The 27,464-nt window shown below is 38.6% G+C and overlaps 1 protein-coding gene across 1 annotated transcript; it reads right to left on the minus strand.

Annotated features, from left to right (window-relative positions):
• Positions 1 to 21,847: 21,847 nt before the first annotated feature.
• Positions 21,848 to 24,742, minus strand: LOC149258970 (putative disease resistance protein At1g61190). Its single transcript, XM_089444041.1, has one exon. It carries the CDS (start codon positions 24,740 to 24,742, stop codon positions 21,848 to 21,850), a length of 2,895 nt encoding a protein of 964 aa, XP_089300167.1.
• Positions 24,743 to 27,464: the final 2,722 nt, after the last annotated feature.

Here is a 27,464-nt window from a genome sequence, read left to right on the forward strand (position 1 = left end):
CTATGACAGATAGCTTCTTGTCGACATCAGCTCATTATCTAAGAAGTCGATCTAGGAACAACCCTTTCAGTACTTTGAAGCTTGCATGCCTCAATGGCGAGTTTCTCACTTCCGGCAACAGGTTTACATCAATGGCCTTCGACCGAAAGATTTTGCGTGGTGTTCGACGCCAAGTCCCTTATTCACACCACGTGAATTGTACTGTAGTACCTTGAGGGTCATCACCATTATCGGTGATTCCTCTCGCGCCTGTTAACAGCTTACATCATTGGCTGGTAATCAGGCGATGTCTTTCCATGTTCGACTCCAGAACATCTCTCACATGGATCGACTTGTACTTCGAGTGAAGATCGTACGAGATTGAAGACCCCGGATCTAGTTTCATCCATCCGGGCTGCGATATATATTTAGGAAAATGAAAACATGAAATGTACATCATTACTGCACAGATAATCATCCAACCTAAGGGATGATGGCTCTATCAGAATCGTCAGTCTACACTCAGACGATTGTTTGTCTTATGTACATGAAAATGAATTTATAAGGCTGAGCATGGGAATGCTCGCCTCAGCTAGATCATGAAAATATTATGAAGATAATGTATTGTATTGTATCCTATTACAAGTCGCCTTCCAGCTTGAAAAAACTTCAGATCCTCATGATAAAGCATTTCACCCGACATCAACAGATTAACGACCTCATGCTTTAGGGGGCAACTGTTATAGACATTTTTGGGAAATGCAACCCCAATCATAAATTTCCATAAACCAAGGGCTCTTAATTCCCTAAAAGTGATGTTCCAACCTTTAAAAGAACAAGGTCAACTGATTACATCTTCTCCCAGAAGTTCTCCATGAAAAACTGCTCAGAACTGGTCAAAATTGGACCATCTCACCTGCTCCATGGTCAAAGTGTGCTGCATCCCACCTAAATACACATGGGAGGTGCGATGCATCTTGAAAAACCCTTCTATGGGGTGCGATGGGCGAGAGTGGACAAATGGCAGGGTCAATCTGCAAGGTGGAGGATCATGGAATCTTCTAGAAACTTCTCCTGTGACACTTGCCTCTCTGCATTCGCCCACGGATGAGTAAGAGATCATCAATCTCCAAGTGGAATCAGGAACTATCAGAGAGAGGACACTAATCAAATCTCAAAAGGTGACTCACCCCCCTTGCAAACATCTATATATGGATCCCTCATCCTAGAGATCCAGAGGTTGGAATTATGTATCTTGCAAGGAAGTGCTGCTGGTTTCTTGGTGCAACATCATAGTGTTGGGTGATCTAAGCTTTTCATGAGGTGAAGAAGGGCTTTCTTGCTGAGAGGATGATACTGGGTCAGAACAATTGGTTGTAATCCTCTTTGCTATTCTTGATTATTAATAAAGCTATTCAAGTTTTCCTCCACATTCTTGTATGATTGATGATATATGCATTTGTGTGGTCAATATATATCTGGTCCTATATTGTTTATGATAATAGATCTATGTTCTTGGATAGTGTTCTGCTGCTTTGATTCTACAGGTGCTCTATGAAGCTGGGTATACGAGGAAGCGAGTGGCAAAGATCTATCAGAAGAGAGAGGAATCAAGCAAGGAACCAAGCGCAAGACAAAGGTTGGTCTCCTTTATTCCCCTCTTATCTATTTCTCATAAAGGAAAACGAAAGTAGTTTTAGTTTGTTTGTTTCTAAGGTAGCTACCAACCTTAGTGGGACTAGCAGCTCTGCATAGACACTAGATTTCCCGATAACACATATCTTTTTCTTTTATTCATACGCTTTTAGAATTGGTTTGCAGTCTTGATTTCATTAAGATAGCAATAACAATTTTTTATTAATCGTTCCTTTTTCAAATTAATGTATAATGATGCCTATGATAATGTAATTCCTTTTCATACCCGAATGTGGGTGTTAATAAATTGCATTTATGAGGGTCCGCATAAGGCAGGCAGCTCGCCCTGCACCTAGCTGGCGGACGACCTCCATGGCATGCGCATTTGGCTGGCGGACGACCTCCAGGGCATGCGTATTTAATCGACTGCTGAATGGAATGTTGCTCGCACAAATCGGCATTTATGAGCGCCTGGTTCGAGAGCTCATGCTCAAGGTTTTATGTATGGATCCATATCTGGTTCACGCCATTTCTCCTGGTTCTTTTTACCTCCGCCCGTGGTTCTTCCCGCACCCCTGTCTGGCTCAGCTTGTTTGGAAGCTCGCCTGGTTAACTGGTATTGTTGGGTTCCTCTGTGCTCAGTTTCTCTCCCGTCAGCTCCGCCATCTTCCCTTTCTCAGTTGGTCTGTCATTCTGAGAATGCCTCGCCGTCGAGGAGTCTCGCGCCGAGGAGGTAACACTGGGAACAGAGGAAGAACCTCTCGGTCTGCTCCGCAGAATGTCATACCCATTACTTCGGCCTCCCCATCCTCACCGCCCTCTGGTCACGCTGGGCCTCTCCCGCACAATTCCTTTCAAACTACCAGGTTCACCTTCCACAGCAGGCTCAACAGGCCCGTTTTGTCTGCTAGCATCACAGTTATTCTTGCTGAGGAAGAGGGCAATCCCACCAGCTCGGCCCACACCACCACCTCTCAATCTCAGGAAGACAACGTCCTTCAGGGGGAAATGGCTGGGGTGGTGTCTAATGCTGACAACATGCAGGATGACACCCCTGTTTCTGAAGCGCCTTTGCATCCGGCCGATTCAACACAGAACGAGATTCTTGCCTGTGGACCGACTCATCGTGCAGGCAGCATTCTCAACCTGGTAACTACTCCTGAAGGTGGCATTGAAGGAATTGAAGACAATGGTTTCGTCACCTGGGTCGCTTCGTCTAGCCAGGTGGATAAGGACATGCCCGACTCTCCGCAACATGCAGATTAAGGCTGGTTCATCACCGACGGGTGGCATTCTTGCCTTCGCTCTGTATGTTTTTTGCTATGTGTCTTTGTTTCTAGGTCTCTGGTCCTGTGTCTGGTTTCAGTTCTTGTTTAAGTTCTTGGCGCTAGCCAACCTGTTCTCAGTTTGCAGCTACAACTCTGGGTTTGATGGGTTCTGTTTTGCCTCTTTTGTTCATGACGGGCATGATAGCATGCGTCTTAGTAAAGCCTCTGAAGGTGTTAGCTATGTCATGTTAGACTCAGAACAGAAATATTTCAGTGGGTCACGGTCTAACAAAAAAAATTTTGAAGTCTGTAATCTGGAAATGGCAGATAGTATGAAATGTATGTCTCTGAATCTCTGGCTGAGGGCTGGCCTCTGCCCCCTCTGAGGTCTCGACCTCCATGTATATAATTTTCTCTTTTTTAATAGAATTAGTATTTACGCAGAAAAAAAAAATGTAATTCCTTTTCATAGATTTCTTTATGATTTGAGAGTATTTCCTTTGAAGAGTTAATAGATTTCTTTAGAGTTTCATTTTATAGTATTTCATTTTAAAGTATGTGTGATTTATTTATGATTTTAATTTCAAAGCATTCAATTTCAAAGTATGAGTGATTTTGTTATAGATTCATTTCAGAACCTTTTCAAATATGAGTGATTGATAATGATAGATGTGTGGTTTTTCATTTTGAATAAAAGTTAATTTCATTTTGGTTTTTATGCAAAGGATTGCTAGAATGTTAGATGATCAATTATGCTTTAGAGATTAAATTTGTGTTGCAATAGATCAGTTAAAAGTTTTCTTAATAAGATAGCGTGAGTTTGATTTAAAGTTAATTTTAGCAAGTGTGAAGAGCATTTTTTATTTCATTAGAAAAGAGTAGGAATATTTAATGTGTTAAAATCCATTTTCTTTGAAGAGTAAGATAGGAATAAATTGCATCCTTAGAATTAAATCTCAATAACTTAATCATGCACATTAACAATTTGATTTAATAAAAGGAATTCTAGCATATATAGTGCACTTGCACTTCACAAGCTTACCAACTCGGGTTGATAATTCATGTAACAATTTAAGACAATTAAATTGACAAACAACAATGCAATGCACTAAATTTTTGATCAGCAGGATGCATGGCGGGTCACTCTAGCTGGACAGGGAGTATCCAATTCATGCAGTCGACATTCAGAGACTTACAGGTCTATCGGCAATAGGAAATACGGTTTCGACAACGTTCTAGACAAATTAGAAAAGAGCGAAGAAATAGGGGGATGTCAACTACTATTCCAAGTACAACACCTAGAGAGGGGGAAAGGTAGCGTGCATCGACCTAATCAACAAGGAGAAAATTAAGTTCTCTTGCTACATCATTGTAGGAAAGTTGATATGAAATTTCTCAAATAATGAGTGTACGTTGGACATGATATTAGTCGCGGAACATTATACAGAGGGCGCCCAATTGAACTGGTGTGCTTTTCTCCATAACGAGTTGTTTGAAGCCTATGAAGATGTTTACAAGTGAACCACCAACTTCATCTATGGCTATCTGGTAGTTGGTTTAGAAATGTGGAAGTGGTGCCCACTGGAGGGAAGGGACTTAGCACCAATCTCAAAGGACCAACCCTTGGCTCTCCGATATGTGCCATGGAGGACTTCAGGAGACCCGAGAAGCAAAGAAATCAATGAGGCTTTATTTGGAGGTTGGTATGTCAAAATGCTTGAGGTGATTAGAGCCACCGAAAGGATCCCTAGGTCATTGTTGGACAAATATTCAGCAACAATTTGGTTTTTGGCTACTCACAGGAACACCTTTGTAAGGTTGAACAACGTTCACCCGCACACCTTCCAAATGCGGGCCCAAAAATTTGTGATATCAACTGAAGTTTTTTCATGCAGAGGTCAGGTCGTGGGGGGTCATAAGGGAAATTAGAGAAGGGAGGTGCCTATACTTCTTTGATGGGATGGTACCACCACTGTTACCAAGATAAATAGTTGTGGATACTAGGAAGCGGATCACGGATCATGAGCTACAACTGTTCTTCACACAAATGAAGAATCAAATGAGCTCTCTCAAGGAGACCATCACAAATATCACCATTTCATCAGGTTTGGTTCCCAACTCAACTGAATCGCAAAGCTTTATGTAGAAAAACCCTCTGGTTACCAACCCCCTTGTTCTTGCCATACCATCTGTAGGGAATCATTCATAGTCTAAGTCGACCATCCTTAAACCCTATAAAACAAAAAGCACCAAGCCTCCAACAATAGCCAAGAAGCAAATATCAAACCCTGTAGTAAAAATCGTTGACCTCACCATTGAGGGACCCTAGTCTGCCGCAGCCTTGCCCATCATAGAAGAAGTCTTGCCTTCCACCTCCACAGTTTCTCTGAACTCGTGTGATCCATCCCCACACACCACATCGACCTCTGTAACCCTGTCAAATACAATTCCTTTTGGGACACTACTGGGCACATAAGACATGGAGGTCGATTCAATTATTCAATCCATCACGATAGTCCCCAGTGGAAAAAATGTCACCACCTCCATGTTGTCATTATTACTAGAGTCAAGCCCACTGCTAAACACAAGGCCCATCATTTCACATTCACTTGTTACCATTGTCGAGCCCTTTGTGCTCCCATTTGATTTAAATCCCCTCGTTGCACCAAATATTGTTTCCCTACCATCAACACCTCAATTTGCAGAGCCATCGCAACAAGCCACATTGCCCCACAGACATTCAGACAAGTATGTCGCTAGTGGGAAGCCCCTACAGAGTTGATTCCCTAATCCATCTAGCATGCAGCAGAATGATTTCCAGAGTTAGTCATCAGCTCAGTTGTTCAACTTTATACAACAATCCACGCAGAGTGATGCAAAGATTCACAATGACCTTGCTGCCGACCATGAGCAACAACAACAACAAATTGTTTCCCTCACAGTCGAACGAGACCAGATTCGCCAGCACAATAAAAAATTACAGGAACAGGTTGATCAAATCACTTCGTGGTTCCAGGCGCTCTGGCCTGCCATTTATGATGTAGTAATTGAGGCTCCTAAAGATTTCTCCGCGTGCACCCTGGTTGAATGTTGTGGCCACATCCAAACTGCATGCAACGGGTTGATCTCCTCAAACCTAGAACTGAGGAAGAACCTCGATTTTGTGAGTAATGCACTTGAATACCCTTCCACGACGTATGCCAATGAGATTGAGCAGAAGATCACCGTTGCAGCTGCTCTTAATTCCTCCATCCTCGAGGCCTTGAATGATGGGTACACCTTACTGTAGTAGGTTCATGACTGGTCTGAAAACCTAGCAAAGAAGAATAAACTAGTCTACCCACTCTACCAATGAATTAATCAACTCCTCACAGACATCAAGAACTCTAAGGACAAGGAGAAGTGGAAGCAGTTCCAAGTAGAAGTCACCTCTTTGGAATTCTGAGTCTGGCAGATCGAGGATGAGTCAACTAATACCAAACAGAAGCTTCACGATCTCTGACCCTCAGTCCAAACTCATGTGAACACTTTGCAAGAACTCAGTGAGTACATAGAAGAATAGTGGGCTTCCCTATTGATGACTCGACCAACTCAACCAACGTCTAGCACAACGACCGAGTTCCTAAAGCAAGCAATAACCATCACACATTAGAGAACTTTTGAGGTCTAAAATGGGCCTCCTACGAAAAATGTACAGCCAAAATAAAGTTTATAAGAACCAATAGGATTCAATATGATGATGCCAACCATGGGGGATGATTCACCATTTTTGGCGTAAAAAACTAAATAGATTAAAAAATAATAAAACTAATTTTCAACTTGTCTCCCTAAGTTTTTACTCAAATTTTGAGCGGGTATACTCATTGGATGCAAAACTTATATCCTCATCCAAGGAGTACCCATGTTTCATACTTTCGATGGTCCCTGCTACACGAAAAATGAGAAATACATGAAAAACGTGATTGCAATCACGTTTTTCATTTATTTCTCATTTTTCATGTAGCAGGGTCCATCAAAATTTTGCAACTTGGGTACTCCTTGGATGAGGAATCAATTTTTGCATCCAACTAGTGTTCCCACTCGAAATTTGAGTAAACCCATAGGAAGATAAGTTGAAAATACAAGTTGAAAAATTAGTTTTTCATTTATTCCCTCTAAAATTTGATGATGTAATCTAATATTATTTTATTATTTCCACTATTATTTTATAATTTCCTTAGGAGGCCCATTTTAGACCTCAAAATTCCCCTGATGAGGACCCTGGCAAGCAGCACTAGACAACTACACTCAATTCCTCCAGGGGACGATTGCAGTTGTGCCAGAGTTGAGGCCTTATTTTGGAGAAGAAGTGATAGCAACACTAGAAGTGACAACAATAGAACTAGGGGAAGCACCAGCAACAATAATAGCAAAGGAACCAACACAAATGTCAACAACATTGACAACACGAAGGGAAGATTGACTCAAGGACGAGTCAATGGACTGTGGTTGGGGCCTTCTTTTTTATATTTAGTGGAGAAAGAAGTGGATGACAAGTGGCAGAGGTGACCGTTGGGGAGTTATGGAGTTGACAGCCGAGGGAAGACTTGAGGTCGTGGAGGAGTGACGGGAAGAATCAGGGATAGATGAGTGAGGAAAGAGCAGAGGAAGACGAGGATGAAGGTCGCTGAGAAAAAGGAAAGAGTAACTGGTAGTCTGGGCGGATGGTAGGAGATAAAAAGCAGAAGAAAGAGTGAAGGAAGGTTTTTGGTGCTAGCCAGTTGTAGCAACTCTGTATTATTTCCATTCTTCCTGTGTTTTGGAGTGATGTGAAAGACTCCATGATCATATTTGTATAAGTTTATATGTTGGTTGTGTGATGTCTACTATTGATGATCAGGCCTCGAGCCTTATGTATTGAATTATGTTATGTTAATGAAGAAGACTATTCTGGAATCACCTTGTGTCCTCGTGTATTATGCTGACTACTCAAATTTTTTATAAATACATATGTTTAGGTAGTCTCTTGATATAGCATGAGTAGATCGTTGTGATCTGGTTAGTTTTGCATGTTAAGCTACCATCCTTTGTTCTCTTTCATTTGATATGATTCCCTTGGTATCTAATTCCAACCCTCATCTAACTTCAGTCACGGCACACCTCGGGTGAGACTCCTTCCCCTTCTCGGGTAAGGTGAAAATGTCGGCGTTGTGCTAGACTACAACAAAGCCTTGTTGGCCCCTTGTGCCTGAACCCAGGGTCTCAACCCTGGTATAATTTTCATGCCAACAAAGTGTCACTCATTAAGGTCACGGAAGAAGATCACACCCTTCTATAACAAGTGCACAACTTGTCTGGTTGTTTGGAAAAGAACAACCAACTTGTCTACCCTCTACGCAGCCACGTTATTCACTTTCTCAATGAAGCCTGGGGTACCAATGACAAGAATCAATGAAAATAGATCTTAGCATAGGTTAATGAGCTTGAGAACTAGATATAATGGATAGAAGATGAATCCGCAAAGAACAAGCAGATACTCCGGGACCTCCGGCCACCTGCATAGACTCATTTGGAAACACTGCAGTAGCTCAATGAAGAAACATATGTGCAGTGGAACTCTCTACTAGATAAATGCCCAACCCAACCCACGACCGACATTGCAACTTAGTTCCTAGCCTAGGATGCTACTCTCACAGGCACATGGCAAGAAGCCCTCAATGAATATACCTAGTTCAGACAAGCAACCATCAATTCAGTTCATGAGTTGGCTCTTTCATTTGAAGGGACCATCCAAGGGGAAGCAACATAGGAAGTAGCACCAAAGGCATCAACGGTACTAGAAGAATCAGTAGCACCAGGGGCATTAGCAGCATCAACAGAGCCAACAAAAGATTGACTCAGGGATAAGTCAATGAACTGTGGTCGGGTCTTGTTGGGTCCTTCATATTGAGGAACTAAATAATGTTGATGATAGGTCAAAGGCTGATGATATTTTGTGAAGATAGTTGTTGGGAAGTTGTAAGGGATACAACCGACAAGAAGGAAGGAACTCGTTGAGAACTATCATTTGTGGAGGAAGGCAGCCACAACCGAGCGAAAAAGAATAATGACAGTCGAGCAATAGAACCAGCCGAGTGAGGAAGAAGGCGGAGTCTCCAAGAAAGAATTAATAGTCCAAGTAGGGGAGGAAATATAAGGAAGGGTGTGGGGAAAAGAAGAGAGGAGAGTATCAAATTTTTGTTGCGGAGTTGTTCGAGCCGCACTATATCTGTTGATGTGGTTATGCATCGATCTCTTATGATGCCTTTGCAATGTTGGTATGAGGCTCTCGAGCTAGATGTAATATTGTATTGCCATATGAATTAATAGAAAAGGTAGTTTGTTTGGATACTTGTATAGTGCATGAAAGGTTATTTGATTTATTAAATTTTTTAATAGAATCATATATGTGTTGTATTTCTCTTCTGCATGTTCATGATCAGTTGTGACTAACTTGTCTGATTGATATAGTTCGGGCTCCTTAACCTTTGTGTTCCTCTTGTGACTTTTCCCCAGTACTGGACTTCCAACCCCATCTAACTAAGGTTTCGACACGCCTCGGGTGAGACTCCTTATCCTTTTTGGGTAAGGTGAAAATGCCATCATTGTGCTAGACTACAACGGAGCTTTGTTGGCCCCTGTGCCCAAACCCGATGTCTCAACCCTATTGATATTTTTGTGAGAAAAAAAAATTGATGAATTCATTTACATTGAAAGAAATGTTTGGTGATATCATTTTAAATATGATATTTTAAACCATTCACATATCTCACAACTCTTTGGTATTAAGTTATTAAATCCCTAATCTAGAGACAATTTTAAAAATTCCTCAATGTACTCCTAGATAGTCATCTTTTTCTTCCTTATGTCTTGTACTTATTTACACAAATTATGTTGGTAATCAATAGGTTGGAACTTCTCCTTGATTTTTCTCACCATCTTCCTCTAGGTTCTATTCTTCTATTGCCTATTGTCTACCTTATCCTTTTGTAGCCTATCCCACCAAAGTGAAACATTCCCCTTTAATTTTATCATGGAGAATTCAATGTGATTGGGGTCTTGAACATTTTTACACTTAAATTACCTTATGAGCTCCCTTATCCAATTAATGAGAGTCTAAGCCTTTAAAGTACCATCATATCATGAAACTTACACCTTTGCACTGTCATTGTCCTTTAGAAAGGATATCAAACCGTTGGGTGTAGAGTCTGATTATCTTCCTGATTGTTCATAAGTTTTTCTTTTAAGTCATGTTGGATCCCTGTTCCTAATGGGGCGGAAACGTTGCTTGTATGATCGTCGTCAGGGGGGTCCATGGTGGTTGATGACAATTTTATGTGCCCTCCCTTGGCGAGGCTTTAGGGGCAGCGCCCCTGAAGCTAACAATAGATGAAAAATTTCCTTGTAAAATATTGTAATTTCGTAGTCAATCTAGGTCATTCATTAGGCGAATGATATGACGATAGAAGTTATGTTAATTTAGGGTTTTTTTCCCTAGAAGGCAACCCTCGGTTTATATGAGGGAATTGTATTGTGGTTGTGTATTGTTATTCTGAGCGAGAAAGAGAGAGGATATTGTGTGAGAGCGAAGAGGAAATTACAACGAATCTGTTGTAGGTTGTATCTCTTCATTTTGCTAGATAATATAAAAGGAAGGAATAGTTGTTTCTCCATGGACATAGCTCAAATTGGATGAACCACATATATTTGTGTCTCTCTTGTTTTATGCGTTGTTGTGTTTGTGTTTCCGCAATATTTTATATATTTCATTGCTCCGTTAATTAATTTATAATAGTTGGTATCAGATTCGAAGGTCTTTTTGGCTGATAAAATCGTGGGAGAGAAGGGTTTTTGGTTTGATTGAGAGAAATGGTGGAAGATGGCAGGTTTAGGGTTGAAAATTTTAACGGCCAAAACTACCATTTGTGGAAGATGCAGGTGGAATATTATTTGTATCAGAAAAATCTTTACCTACCATTGAGTGGAAAATCAAAGAAGCCAACAAGTATGAAAGACAAAGAATTGGACCTTGTTGACACACAAGCACTAGGAACAATACGACTGTGTCTAGCAGAATCAGTGGCATTCAACATTTCAAAGGAAATGACAGCATTGGAAAAACTATATGAAAAACCCTTGGCCTCAAACAAGGTATTTCTTATGAAGCATTTATTTAATATGAAGATGTCAGAAGGTGGATCGGTTGCAGATCATTTAAATTAATTTAATACGGTTACCAATCAATTATGTTTTGTAGGGTTAAATTTTGATGATGAAGTTAGGGCTCTATTGTTTATGTGCTCATTGCCAGAAAATTGGAATGGCTTAGTTATGGATATCAGTAACTATGTATCTGGATCTAGTACTTTAAAGTTTGATGATGTTGTTGGTGTTATCCTTAGTGAGGAAATGCAGCAAAAAACCTCATATGAGACAACATGAAATTATTTGACTGCAGATACTAAAGGAAGAAAAATAGAGAGAGGAAAGAGCCTGGGACATCGTAATAAGTCAAGGAAAGGTGAATCCAAATCTAGATTGGGGATAGTGTGCTAGAAATGCGGAAAGAAAGGACACCTGAATAAAGACTACAAATCTCAGAAGGGAAAGGAAGGAGATGGAAAACAAGAGAACAATCATGAAGCGAATGTGACAGGTGATGTGTTGCAATATGCTTTGATTCTTTCATTAGAAAATATTATTTATGCCTGGGTGGTAGATTCAGGGACTTCATTCCATGCAACACCTGATAGGAAACATTTTTATTACTATGTTCAACGAGATTTTGGATAGGTTCATTTGGGTGATGATAAAACCTGTAAAATCATTGGAATGGGTAATTTTTTTATGAAGCAACAAAATGGAAACCAATGATTATTGAAGGAGGTAAGACATGTTCCAGATCTAAAGAAAAAACTAATTTCAACATGGAAATTGGGAGGTGAAGGTTGTGTAACTACTTTTACAGACAGAACTTGGAAGGTCCATTAGAGGAATTTTGAGGTCTAAAATGGGTCTCCTAAGGAAATTATAAAATAATAGCGGAAATAATAAAATAATATTAGATTACATCATCAAATTTTAGAGGGAAAAAAGAAAAACTATTTTTTCAACTCGTATTTTCAACTTATCTCCCTATGGGTTTACTCAAATTTCGAGACACAACACTCATTGGATGAAAAAATGGATTCCCCATCCAAGGAGTACCCACGTTTCATACTTTCAATGGACCCTACTACACGAATTTGAAAGTATGCAACATGGGTACTCCTTGGATGATGAATTAAATTCCAACGAATACTCCTGCTCGAAATTTGAGTAATACGTTAGGGAGATAAGTTGAAAATACAAGTTGAAAAATAGTTTTATTATTTTTTAGTCTTTTTACCTTTTTACTCCAAAAATGGTGAATCATCCCCCATGGTTGACATCATCATCTTGAATCCTATTAGTTCTTATAAAGTTTATTTTGGTTGCACATTCTTCTTAGGAGGCCCATTTTAGACCTCAAAATTCCCCTAGTGACTAAAGGAGACCTGGTAATAGCAAAAGGAGAAAATGTTGGTATATTGTATTTATGCAATGGTATTTCTAATTATGTTAATGATTTAACCTCCACAGGAGCATATATGACACTTTGGCATCATAAGCTCGAGCACATGAGTGAGAAGGGGATGCAGATTCTTCACTCAAGAAATATGTTGCTAGGTTTGAAGCATGTTGATTTGGATTTCTGTGAAAATTGTGTTTATGGATAACATAAGAGAGTTAGATTTCTCATATTTGGGAAGGAAAATAAGAGTGAAAAATTAAATCTTTGTGCATACAGATGTATGAGGACCTACTCAGGTATCATCTCTCGGTGGATCTCACTATTATGTTAGTTTTATTGATGATGCAACTAGGAAAACATGGATTTATTGTATTCAAAATAGATATGATGTATTTGATACTTTCAAGAAATGGAAAGCTTTGGTTGAGAATGAGACAAGAAACAAGTTGAAGTTTCTCAAATCAGACAATGGAGGTGAATATTGTAACAAAAATTTTGATAACTACTATTCAGAGCATGAAATTTGTAGAGATAAGGCAGTTTTAGCAACACCACAAGAAAATTGTGTGTTAGAAAGGACGAACAGGAAAATCATGGAGTGTGCAAGGTGCATGAGATTTCATGTAGGATTTCCCTTCCTTGGATGGTGGTATTATTGAGGAGGCATGGACGGGTAAAAAGGTAAATTACTCATTTTTAAAGACTTTCGGTTGTGAAGCCTTTGTCCAGAGTAATAAAGAAAATAGAACAAAGCTTGAGGGAAAATCAAAGAAATGTACCTTTACTGGATATAGTGTTAATGATTTTGGTTATCTCTTATATGATTACGAAAATCACAAAATCATTAGGAGCAGAGATGTCATATTCAATGAAAAGGTCTTGTATAAGGATCATATGCAGGGAAAGAAATAGGTAAAGGAAAACAAAGAATACACAATGCTTGATGAGGTCAAAGAAAAATAAACGTGCCTAAAAATCATAATGATCAGCAGCCACAACAACAACATGCACCTCAAACACCTCAAAAGTGGTGTTAAAAGATCTACCAGGATAAGTAGACGCCTTAAACGATACTCTCCTTCATTATATTATGTATTGTTGACTGATTTTGGTGAACGGAAATATATGAAGAAGCAATGCAGGTAGAAACTAGGAAGAAGTGGGAGAAATCCATGGAAGAAGAGATGGACTCCTTGATGCATAACCAAACTTGGGACTTAGTCAAGTTTCTTGTAGGTAAAACAACATTATAGAATAAATGGGTTTACAGGTTGAAGGAAGAAGATGGATGTAAACAGAGGTATAAAGATAGACTTGTGGTCAAGGGGTTTACAAAAAATAAAGGTATAGACTTTTATGAAACTTGTTCTCCTATTGTTAAAATGACTTCAATCAAAACTATTTTAAGTCTCGTAGCAGTAGAAGATTTGCATATTGAGAAGTTAGATGTAAATACAACCTTTCTCCATGGGGATTTGGAGGAAGAAATATATATGCAGCAACCGTAAGGGTATGAGGTCAAAGGGAAGGAGAAATTAGTGTGCAAATTGAAGAAGAGTTTGTATGGATTAAAACAGGCTCTAAGGTAGTGGTATCTAAAATTTGACAGGTTTATGCATGAACATGGTTATACTAGATGCCACTCTGACGATTGTTTTTATCTTAAGAGGGAAAATGATGGTCGTTATATTATATTTCTATTGATTGTATATGACATGCTTGTTGCAGGGTCTAACATGCAGGAAATAAATGTGCTCAAAGGAAAATTGGCAAATTCATTTTCAATGAAGGATTTGGGTGCTGCAAAAAAATCCTTGGTACGAGAATAACTAGAGACAAAAAAATCACAAATTAACATTGTCTCAGAGTGAGTACATAGAAAATGTGTTGGAAAGATTTGATATGCAGAATGAAAAACCAATTAGTACACCTTTGGCTAACCATTTCAAACTAAGTAAGGTGATGTGTCCCAAGACCCAGGAAGAGATGGATTATATGTGTAAAGTCCCATGTGCATCGGTAGTTGGAAGCTTAATGTATGCAATGGTCTGCACAAGGCCTGATATTTCACATGCAATGGTAGTTGTAAGCAGGTACATGAACAATCCAAGAAAAGAGCATTGGATGGCAGTGAAGTGGATTCTCAAGTATTTGAGAGGTACCACAAATCAAGCATTATGTTTTGGAGGTTCAAACATTTTTCTATAGGGATATGATAATGTAGATATGGCAGGTAATAAAGATAATAGGAGGAGTACCATAAGGCATGTGTTTACTGTAGGTGTAACAATTGTCAGTTGGGTTTCAAAATTGCAAAAAATTGTTGCACTTTCAACAACGAAAGCAAAGTATGTTGCTACTACAGAGGCTAGTAAAGAAATGCTTTGGTTATAAATGTTTATGGATGAATTGGACAAGAAGCAGGAGATGGGCATGTTATACAGTGACATCCAGAGTGCCATTCATCTTGCAAATAACACAAAATTTCATTCCAAGAATAAACATATACCGCTCAAGTACCATTTCATATGTTTGGTGTTGGAAGATGGACAGTTGAAGCTAGAAAAGATACACACTAGCTAGAATCATGTAGATATGTTGGAAAAGGTTATAACCAGGGAGAAATTGAGCTTCTAGTGAGTTTCAATTGGCCGTCAAGAATGATGATGAATATGAGAAACATCTAAGACCAAGTGGATTCATTGTCGAGCAAGTGAAGAAACGATGGAGTTTATATAATCATTCTCAAAGTAGGAGATTATTGGGTGTGGACCCTGGTTATCTTCTTGATTGTTCAGAATTTTTTTGTTTTAGTTGCATTGGATCCCTGATCCTAACGGGGTAGCAATGCCACCCATATGATCATCGTTAGGGGGGTCTGAGGGGATGGCAATTTTATGAGCCCCCCCCCCTCTTGGCGAGGGTTCAGGGGCAGCGCCCCCAAAGCTAAAAATAGATGAAATTTTACCTTGCAAAATATTGTAATTTCATAGTCAATCTAGCCCATTCATTAGGCAGATGATCTGATGGTATAAGTTATGTTAATTTAGGGTTTTTTTTCCCTAGAAGGCAACCCTTGGTTTATATGAGGGAATTGTATTGTAGCTGTGTATTATTATTCTAAGTGAGAAAGGGAGAGGAGACTGTGTGAGAGCAAAGAGAAAATTACAATGGATGTACTTTAGGTTGTATCTCTTCATTTTTTGGATAATATAAAAGGAAGGATTGGTTGTTTCTCCATCGACGTATCCCAAATTGGGTGAACCATGTATATTTGTGTCTCTCTTGTTTTATGTGCTTTTTTGTTTGTGTTTCTGCAATATTTTATGTGTTTCATTGCTCCGTTAATTAATTTCTAACACAAACATACTCTCGAGTCTACTTCCTCAAAATTTCTCTATTCTTCAAGCTCATATTTAAACTCTAAGTCTGATTCAACATCCCCAAGTCTCCTATTTTCTAGATATTCTATGCTCTTCCTTAATTCCTCCAATTCTCGATTCCTTGCACCTCCTCATGATACTCCATCTTTACATGGTGGAATTCCTACAAGTTGTCTAGTGGTCCTCAACCTAACCAACACTCACAAAATTTATCTAGGCTTAGTTTCTCACAACATACCTTCCAAAAATTGCAATAAATAATCCCTCTTAAGTCCTTCTGCAACTATATACTATATAATCACTAACAAGAAACTAATGTCATGGGCTTGATACACCTTGACATAGGTGACCATAAAATCTTCTACACAACCAACTATAGGATCTTAGTACATAGAGCACACAAATACTTGTATGTTGGCATTAATATATATTTAAAACTAATAATGCAATGATGAATTCAGAGTTACAAGAAACAAGATAAGAGATAACAACAAATTTTATTTCTTATTCATATAAACGACAATTTTATTTTTGCAATTTGTATATGTTCCTATTCTAGGTTATGACATTGTATAAGCATCACATGCTTCACCACTATACACTCTCAACTATTTATCTTACTATATTCCTTCATTCCCTCTCAACTTCATTGTCTCTTCTCTTCTTCTTGTCCTCCCCAATCCTCTATATATAACTTGCTCTTAAACAAAAATTTGGAAATTGAAAAATCATAATGGTTCAACTTCCTCATATGTTTCTCAAACCAATTATTATTTATTCACATAGGTGGCATAATGATTTACAATGAAGTCCTATAAGACATGTGGAGTTGTACTAAAGCATGATCCATAATGTTGTAGTAAAGTTGCATCACTATAAAAACAAGGTAGTGTCGCAACATTGCAATAGCAAAATGGAGTTGCAGTATTGTAATAGTAAAGTAGAGTTGTAGCACTGTAACAATTATGGTGGAGTGTAACATTGTAACAAAAATAGTGGAGTTGAAACACTACAACAATAAGGTAGATTCACAACATTCTATCAACAATGGTGGAGTTGCAACACTATAATAGTAATGGTGTAGTTGTAGTATTGTGACATCAAGGTGGAGTTCCAACATAGTAGAAAAATATTATTTCATCTTCTAACTACTAACTAAAATCGATTGATGTTGGTTGTTTTAGGCGAAATATGATCCTGAATCATGGGGGAGGAATATTATGATAGCCCACCCAAGGTTCTTGTATTACCCACTTTGTAAATATGATGTAAATTTTACGTAATGTTGAAATCAAAAGAAAAGGGGATTGAGTCAAAGGGACATAGATTCCAGAGCTGGGGGAGGAGGATTGTTGCTTGGGATTTTATGGTTTCTTATGCAAAGAAGAAACTTGAATTTGCAGGAAAACCATTGAAAGCTAGCTGGTGCATGAAGTTAATGAACTAGTTCTTGAAATTAAATGGGCTAAGGAAAAGTACTCAGGTCCATACTTGCTTGAAAGAACACAACAAGCAAAGAGGACATAAATTTATGAAGGGATGCAAAAAACAAGGATGCAACAAAAAATAATGTTGACATAAATGCAGGTTAGGGCTAAGAAAGAAAAAAGGAGAAGGAACCATTCGAAGGGGGGATTCGAATGGGAGAAGGGGGAGCATTCAGAGAGGAGCATTGGAAGGAAGCATTCAAATAATAGAGAGCATTCAAATAGCAGAAGGCATTCAAAGAGAGAGGAGATCCACATTCGAAAGGAGAAATCATTCGAAAAGAAGACATACCCATACCCATTCGAACAAAGGAGGCTTTTTCTTTGAGAGAGACCCATTCAAACTCCTCACGGCAAGGTAATAAAGACCTTTGTTTTGGAGGCAGACCGAGAAGGGGACTAGAATCAAACCTCCTGTAGAAGCTTTCAGCATGTAGTGCTAAAGAGAATAGAAGAGAAGGGGATTGGTTCTTTTTCCCCAAAGGTTGTGGGTTGAGTTGCTAGTCTTTGGATCCCTGTAAAAGCTTGGGGTCCCTGGGGGTTATGGGTTGAGATAGGATCCCTGGAGCCCTATAACAGCTTAGGTCCCTAGAGGTTGTGGGTTGAGACAAAGGTCTCTAGAGGCATGAAACAACTTGGGTCCTTAGAGGTTGTGGGTTGGGATGGAATCTCTGGAGCCCTATAACATTTTGGATCCCTTAGAGGCTATGGGTTGAGATAGTAGACTTTGGAGCCTTGGAACAAATTGGGAAGAGGCCATCCTGAAGCAGAAGTAGAGAAAGACTTGATCAAAGACTTTTGGACATTGCCCTGTTGGTAAAGTGGATTCTGGACTCCCTAGAAAGGGGGTGAATCACTGTGTGTGCACTTGGGGGTGAGGTGGGGCACCTCTAGACTCCATGTGCTAGCAAAGTAAGAAGAAATCAGCTGGTGGGATTGAGGAAGGAGGTCCTCTGGAGTCCCTGTTTCAATTGGCAACTGGTGTGTAGTCCCAGAAGCAATCATTACCCCCTCATACTTTGGAATATGGATTGGGGGTCATAGTTGCAAGTAAATGTGGTTGAAACTATCTATGGTTGGGTGGAGAGTCCTTGTCCCAGACTCAGTTTCCTTGCAAACTCAAAGATAAGTATTTACGTATGTTTGATTACCTTTAATGAGTCATGTTGCATTGTTGTTAATAATAGTTTTGGATTCAGGGATTGCATTTGTGATGTTAATTCTTGCATATGTGGTGCATCTTTGTGGGGATACTCCACTGATATATGTGTTGATTATATATGTGTGTTTGTGCTTGGATCAGGAAGCAAAATGTGTGTGATAACCTATTGATGGAAAACATTGTGTATCTGTCTAACTTAGTAACCGGAGAACCCACAGTAAAAACATTGTGTATCTGATGCATAAGAGGTGCAATAAACCACATGGTAATAATGTCTAAGCTATAAAGTTTAGTTGAACCTTAATATGAATGAAATGCTTAATTATGTTAAGAATAACACATTAATAAAAGTAAAAGAACTCTAGGATATGATACAGGCCATAGCTAAAGCCATGAGAGCTTGAAATGAAACTTAAAAAGCAGTGGGCTTTGAGACCCTTTTATTAATATATAGTTTACATGGAAGACCCTTTGTTGGGGAGAGTCGGTATTAGTTTGCAATTTATATATATGCTTACAAGTTGTTGTGCTGCCAGGCAAGAAATGTATGACTGTCAAGGGGAGTTTCCCTTGGGCAAGTTGCGCCTGTCAGCTTTACCTAAATGGCCTGCATCCTTGCATTTTAGGTAGGCTGGATATCTATAAGTGTTCTATTAGCATTACCGGTGAGGCACCGGAACGTACGGTATAGCTCCAAGGAGCTACTCATAGAGTCAACGTGGATTGTGGAATTGTTGCCGTGTGGCAGACAAGGTGGAAAACTCTTGAAAGCTCGCGCTAAGCCTGTCGTAGGTAATAGATGCAAGAGCGCCTATGCCACCATGCGAGGAATTTCCTACCCGAAAGGAAGGAAGGCCCATAGGCTTTGAATCCATCAATGAAGCTATCACCCAAGCTCAGGAGAGGTAACATCATGGAACACCTTAGATTGACATTAGCAGAGTGGTGAAATCTTGATGTATATCTGGGGGTCTACCAGACCTCCAAGACAAAGTTGTGGTAGAGAAGACTAGCTCAAGGAAGCCTCTGCAACGGTAGAGCTTGTCTTCGGGGAGATTGTAGAGATCCTTATCTAAGACATCGCATGAGGAAGAGCTGAAGCCCCATGACTAATTCATGGTGGAAAGGAAAGGAAAGGATTTGTTGCAGCGCTAAGGACCGAAGCCTTAATTTTATAGAAATGATATGGATAACCTTATCCTTGGTAGATCAGAACCCTAGGTGGGAAGACTTCCTATTGGTGGAGCCATATTTTCCCTTCATGCGATTGGACAGGAGAATGGTGATGTGGCTAGAAAAGTCTCAGAAGAGTTGGATCACGTAAGTTAATTTAATTAATCGTCGGGAATTTTGTCACTTGACGGACCCGAGATCGTCAATATACAGATCCTGTAATGGAAAATTGATGTTAGAGAACCATTGTCTAGGACGGACCCCGAAATCCCATAACTAATTATGAATTTGGAATTAAATTAGAGTGTCGGGATCCGGGATTCGAGAAAGGAAATCCTAGAAGGTCGAAATTCCTGGGAGTCTCAGACCCTGGAATCTTGTAACTAAATTCAAACTGAATTTAATTGGAGAGCTAGGATCCGAGATTGAGGACTTATAGGGGGATAGGTGGTAATACATTATTGTCTGGAGGTGACGTCAGCCTGACGTGTCAGCAGACACGTGGAAAGTAGTTATGGGGTTTTTAGGTACTCAAAGGACAATACATGGGTGACACATGTACCTATCATAGGTCGACCAATACACGCAACAATGGTTGAGCGAAGTAGCCTAAGAAAAATGAAATGGCTCTCTAGTATTTTAAGCTCACAAATTAGGTTTCTAATTTCATTTAGAAATTGATTAATTTCATTGTGTGGGTCTCATGGAGATGTTGGGAATAGGTTTTGGGTTTAAATCAGGGTTTTCCTCCATTTTAATAGAATAAAAAATGCATGTAAATAATAATAAACAATTTACAAACTATTTAAATTTGTATAATTTAACATATATAAAAAGGAAAATTTAAAATAAAACCTATATAAAAAGGAAAATTTACAATAAAACCTATCTCAAAATAGGAACTTCTCTATTGGAAAAAATGAGTGCAATGTTGCTAAACTTTCTCAAGCTTGTCCTTGTGAATTATAGTTTGAATTAGCATGAAAATGTATGAATAGGGTGGAGAAAACATGGAGAAAAGGCATTGTGCATAGGAGAAATGAATAAAAAAAGGTCATGGCTTTTGTTTTTTTAAGTGTTCATTAATAGAAGAATGCACATGTGTTAATAACATGTGCACACTTTTAAGAACATGCATGTGTTCCTAACATATGCATTTTTATCATTTAGAGTAAACTCTATGTAGAACTCAATATGGAGGTGGGTATGGTGAGTGTATGGAGGCTCGATAAGGGTCATAGCCATTCAAATAGGAATGTTTGGACATTCCTAGAATTTGTGTGTATTCATGATTTTCACATTGAACATGCATTCTTGTTGTAGCAATTTTGAGAATGAAGTATGTGTAGTTGCCCTAATATTCCCTTCTATATTACCTTATTGTTGATTCTTTGATTGAACAATTCTTTGTGGAAGTTTCTCAAATTGGAACTTCAATAGTGGTTGGGGTGAGTATATATCTACTAATTTTTAATTTTTAATTATCAATGGGAATAATTCATTTATATAAGGAGTTATATTCATGAATGGACTTTGCAAACACAATATTATATATCTTGAACTAATTGTATTGTATTCCCCTTCTCCATATTGTGATTATTGTAGTTGTTGTTAATAATGTTCTTGTTGTTAACATCTTCTTGTGAATTGAAAGCTCATTTTTTGTTGTTTCTTAAAGTTTCCTGGTGAAGTCAGCAACTTTTGTTTGTTATTGTTGGTTTAACCTTTTCTTGTTGTTTGGATTGCTTGATGCAAATTATAAGGCTACATGCAAAGAAGCATCTATGCATGATCAACATTTTAGAGCTTATAGTACACACTATGCAAAATGCAAGTGTGTTCCCCTTGGGACATATGGAAATATATAGTTGTATCTTTGTTATGTCAATTTGTAAATGCATGGAAGAAAACTAAATGCTCTTATACATAAATATATATACATTGTTAATATATAACTATTAGGTTATTGAGCTTTGAGATATTAATATTATTATGTTGTAATATTATTTTGAATTGGAAAAAAAAACGTTGATTGAAATGATTTTATTATGTTAGAAGCTATAAAATGTATAATACATTCTAGCACAAAGCATTTTAAGGGTGCTACTTTACACTATCAAACACATTTTTTTGTATATACAAAATTGATCATGAATACAAATTACAAATCTTGATCATGGAAATATTGATCATAGAGATCTATAAAGATCTTGTAGGAAAAGCCAAAGCTCATTACTCCAAGATTCACCATAGCTCCAACCTTCTAAGGAACGTCTTACTTGATTATACTTTTGTATAATTTCTTCTGTATCTCTTGTAGACATTGTTATCACTTGTACTTTTGAGTCTACTAGCTTGATTCTTTGTAGATTCTCTAATACCATTGAACAACCAAACACCCTTACTTTTTGGAGTGTTTTGAGATTCAAATAACTTTCTGGCAATGTGTGTAATGCTTCACATTGCATCATGGTAAATACTTTGAGCATAGGCATTGCCCCATCTTCTATTAATGGTAACTCCTCTAATTCAGTTAAAGAAACTAATGAAAATATTTCTAATAAAGAAAATGCTCCAATCTCACCAAACTCTTTAGGAAATTTCCTTAACTTTACGCATTTATAAATATCTAATCTCTTCAAACTCCTGAGCTTGTGCAAATCCGGAAGGTCTTCTAACGTAGAACAATTCCACAATTGAAGATGCATCAAATTGTGAAATTCGGAAAACTTACTTTCCATCTTAACCACGTGGGAGCACTCTAAACAGAACCTTCTCAACTTTGACATGTTGAATATGTCGGCAGGTAACTCTGTCATCGATGTCAGCTGCAACTCGAGTGTCTCCATTTGAACCATGCTCCCCAATGTCCCTTCACTAATTGTTTCTCCGTTGTTTGGTACACGTAACACTTTTAGTTGTGTTAGACTACTCAAATCCGCAATGGAAGCCACTTTTTTCCATCTCCTCTTTTTATCACGTGTTGCCCACACGTTACTGCAGTATCTCATGTCCAACCACTGCAAAGAGGTAAGTCCTGAGAAGCTACTAGGCAAACATTGCAAATCACCACACTCATACATGTTCAGATACATCAGGCATCTCAACCTGTCGATGTCAGATGGTAATTCTGTGATGCCGGATCTGTCAAGATCAAGGATTTGGAGGTTTGGGAGAGCTGTGAGAGATGCAGGTAGCCTTTTGATTGGCACGCCTACTAATCGGAGGCATGCTAGTTGTTTTAAACACCCCACACTCTCTGGCAATGACTGTACTGACGTGTCACTCAAATCAAGAACCTTGAGAGAAATCATACTCCCAATCACCTTTCTTGGAATTTCTGTTAATTGGTTCCCCACCATCAACAGTGCACAGATTTTTGGATCTCTCCATGATTCAGGAAGCGAACTCAATTGGTTGTGGCTCAACAAAATCCGAGTGCGGCCTGAACACTCATTTTGATTAAACACCTTCAAATGCTTACCTGTGCGGCAGTCAAAGTTTTCTTCCATCTCAGCAATGTGTATGCCCAAACCACGGATGACGTCATGCACCCTCACACGGATCACGCGCCCATCGATGTCTCTGAGCATGGGTTCCACCAAACACCGATCTGCTAAAACCTTCACATAAATTCTTCCGATCTCGAATGGGTCTTCGTGGCCAGGCTGATCTTGCAGCTTCTTTCTTGCAAGCAGACCTTCTCCCAGCCACAACGGAATCAACTGACCCTCGACCTTAACAATTTGGTCCTCTAAGAAGGCAGCAGCTAAGTAGAGAAAGCACAATTGCAGATTGACGTCGCCGAGAGAGTCGTAACTCCACCTTAAGCGATCATACAGATCTGCATGTTGTTGGCTCTGGACTGCCAATTCCCATTCCCGCGCATCAGTGATGCCTGCCATTGACCTCCCTATTACTTTGATCGCAAGGGGAAGCCCTCCACATTTGGCGCACACAAGCCTGGCCGTTTTCTCGTCAATGTTTGCAGGGACATTTCCATCATTATGTGGAAAAGCGTGATAAGCAAACAATTCCCAGCTCTTTTCTTCTACCAGATCTGTCATTGCTATCAAAGACTTCTCTGAAACTCCCATCTCCAGCAGTGCTCTGTGATTCCTTGAACTCACAACAATGTTGGAGTGGGAGTGATGGATGAGCAGGGCCACACCTAGTTCCTCCAGCAGTGTCCCACCGTCTCCCCAGACATCATCTAAGAAGAGGGCAAACCTTTTCCCCTGCATTCTCTGGTTCAACCAGACTTTAACATCCTCTTCCATCATATTTTGAGGCAAATCTACTTTTTCTTGAATTGTGATTTGTCTACAAAGATCATTCCTAAGGCTTGGAAAGGAGGGAGACTGTGAAACAGTCAGCCAAAGAAACAAACCATCGTTAAAGAAATCCCTCACCTTTGGGCAGCCGAAGAGTCTCTTTAGAAGAAGAGTTTTGCCGGATCCACCCTTCCCAACAACACCAATGCGGGAAAGAGACTTGACATCTGCATTGATCAACCACCCCTCCAGAGTTGTAAATGCTTTCTCTTGTCCGACTACAAGGGGTTCCCCGATTAAGAAGCCGCCCGCAGGTGGAGCAAGACCTTCAGAGACGGTTGCAGAAGTGCTGCTTGAAGCTGCGCCGCTTTCTCTCCGAATTGCCATCCGCAGCTGCTGCTGTAGTTGGACCAAAGGAACCAATTTCAGATGTTTGTCGATCTCTGAAATTAAACTAGCGATCCTTCTGCCAGTTTTATAACGAGAAATTACATCAGACCTCGGTATAATTGAGCACTTTTGCACTATTGCTAGTGCTTGCTGGAGAAGCTCGTGCAAGTTTGAAACCCATGTATTAATGGCTGAAACATTAATATCACTTCCAGCAGTGGAATTTCCTCTCCTTCTATTTAATTCCAGACGGCATTGATGGATATCCGTCACCATAGGCTCGATTGTGGTAACCACATCTCTTAGAGACTCCAACTCTTTCTTGCAGTTGACTGCAATGCCAACGTGGTGAAGAATCTGGTGGATGGCAATGTCAATGCCGACACCAATAAATCCAGGGAGGAAACCAGGATCAGGCATGATATGATATGATTTTGTCACAGCAGTAATATATCGAATCCCTCTTATAACACAACAGAAGCAGTCACAGAGGGCTGAATATATATTTGAAAATCTCAAAGCTAAAAAAACTTTGGTAACGAAAGCCTTGAGCCTGTGAGGAAGGCAGCAGAAATTGGAACACTAACTCCAATTAGAACAGTAATTCGAAAGCATTCATAAATGGTATGCTGTGAGGCATGGTGTTGCAGACTACTTATAGGAGTGATGATTGGTTCGATTGAGATTGCATTGCAGAGTGATGATTGGTTGGATTGAGATTGCATTGCAGAGTGATTGGTTCGATTGAGATTGCATTGGAATAAAGAAGAGGGTGAAGTTTGGTATACAAGTGAGTGGTGGAGGCACTTTGGTTGATTGTGTTGGGTGTGTAATGACGAGGATACCACTGTTTATTCAAAGAGAGATGTGACGTAAAGAGAGATATTTACTTCACGGACGGTGCGGCTTCTTTACCCCACCACCATAAAGATGAGCATAAAAGACATTCAAATAATTGATGGGTGGTCTTTCTTTATGTAAAGAGAAGCATATTTGTATTCTTTCTTTTATTTTCCCAAACGAAATGAATATTTAATTTATTCTGAGATCATATGTAATTTATTTCAAAGAGATCGTATTTAATATTAATTTTAATTGTAATTGTAATTGTGTTGTTTAATGATAATATATATTTTCAAATTTATTCTATTTTTTTTCAATTAGAGAGAAAAATATATTGTGATACTTATGTTTCATCATAAATTTGTGGAGAAATTTGGTGTTTTTCCTCTTTTTTTAACTAATTAACTCATGATTTTTATCTCCAAAAACTTTCCTCTTATATTCACCGGTCCTCTAATTAAGTCAACAACTACCCTTCCTCTTTGACAATTTCCTTTGTTCTTCCCTCTAGGATGATGCATTCTTGAAGCAACTACATTTTTCTTCTACCTCCAAATTGGCTTGGAAAATGTTTCCAAACTCCTCTTTATTCCATTTTTTAATTTTGGCCTTAACAGCATTGAGTTTCTATTGGAATCAATACATTACCAATTTCCCTAGTATGTCTATTTCCTACCACCATGATAGAGCACTTTTTCTAGAAAATTTGGGTCTTTTAGCCAGGATTTTTTTTATATAAAGGGTTTATTCTTTGGACCACCTTTTTTATAAACTTCTAAGAAGACCGAACCATGGTCTGAACTTTCCTTTGGAAGGATGGATGCTTCTAGAAAGACATCCCTTTCTAGAAAGATGAGATAATTTTCATTTATTCTCCTGTTCAAATTTGAGGGGAAGCCTTGATGCTTCCAATCTATGTTTGTGACAAATTTTTCCTAGAAGAAGTGTGTCGATGGTACAATTATTGGGCACATTAATTTCATGAAAAAATAAAGAAACAATTTATACATTTACTTATTAGGTTTGGCAGTTTCAACATCATGAGTATTTCCAACATTAATGGATATGCTATGTACCTAGATATTTTTAAATTATATGAATTGGAAGCAATCAAGGGTTTCAACCCTAAAATTATTTTTCATTCACATATTAATTCTACTAGATATGGTATTATCTTTCTAGCATGACTGGTTGAAGGCGGAGGAGATAGTCATGTCTTATGTGATACCCCTCAAGTTTTCCACGAAGATCTTGGCACCCTACATAGTACTTATAAGCCATATAGGCAACATGGATGCTCTGTTGCAAGTGCTAGTTATACCCCACAACAATCTCAAAATAATACTTCTACATCCAGAAGTCATTCTCAAAGAAAAGAACCAAGGAGAATTTATAGCGATGGTGTTCGAGAAGGTGGTGATGGAAATCACCCCTAGATTAATATGGAGAAAATTCATGTTGATGGAGTCAATTCAAAAAGAAAAGGAAGTAACACATAGGGGAATACTCACGATACATCCAAGGATGTGAATACTCAAGTAATGTAAATAGATGACCTTGACAAAATACCAGAGATACTAGATAGGGCTTAAAAGCAAGCACTGGAAAGCTAGTCTATTGCTAAAGAATTAGCTCGATAAGGGATTATCAATTTTGAAATTGAATCAGTTACATTCCATCATGAAGTGTATAACAAAACATCCAAGAAGAGACAATTTGAACAAGTGAATTTAAAAAGTAAATAGGTTTTTGATAAAGTAAACTCAAAGATAAACATGAAAGGAAAAAAACCATTCAATTTGTTCGATTTCCATCAAGTAACTGGAGACACATTGGCTACTTGGTTGCTAAGCAAGAAACAAAAAATGTAGTAGTAAGATAGAGAATAAATAATTGAAAATGGCATTGTTACCAAAGCCATTGTTTGTTGAACCAATATCCACCTTCAAGCTAAGTCAAGCTTCAAAACGCACAAAACAAAATAGTTCAAGGATGAAAGTTGCATCAACTTTGCTAATCATCATCCAATAGTAGATGGATGATAATATAAATACAAAATAATTGATGATATTGGAAGTGTGTAGAGTAGCCACAGCCTTAGAGCTTATATGTCAAAATTAATTCTTTCATAGACTATTTACAAAAGGACATAGAGAATGATGAGATGTTCTATAAAGATGGTTTAACTACATTTATTATGAAGGTGTGAGTTATCAATGAAACGCCAAAAAAAACAAAATTTTCCATCCCAAGGAAGAATTAAGAAATTAAAATAGTCTTGGAATGAAAGAATTAAAAT

The sequence above is a fragment of the Pinus tabuliformis genome, chromosome 6, assembly GCF_031772625.1.
Source record: "Pinus tabuliformis cultivar Carrire ecotype Pingquan chromosome 6, CPIR1, whole genome shotgun sequence".
In the NCBI taxonomy this organism is placed as follows: Eukaryota; Viridiplantae; Streptophyta; class Pinopsida; order Pinales; family Pinaceae; genus Pinus; species Pinus tabuliformis.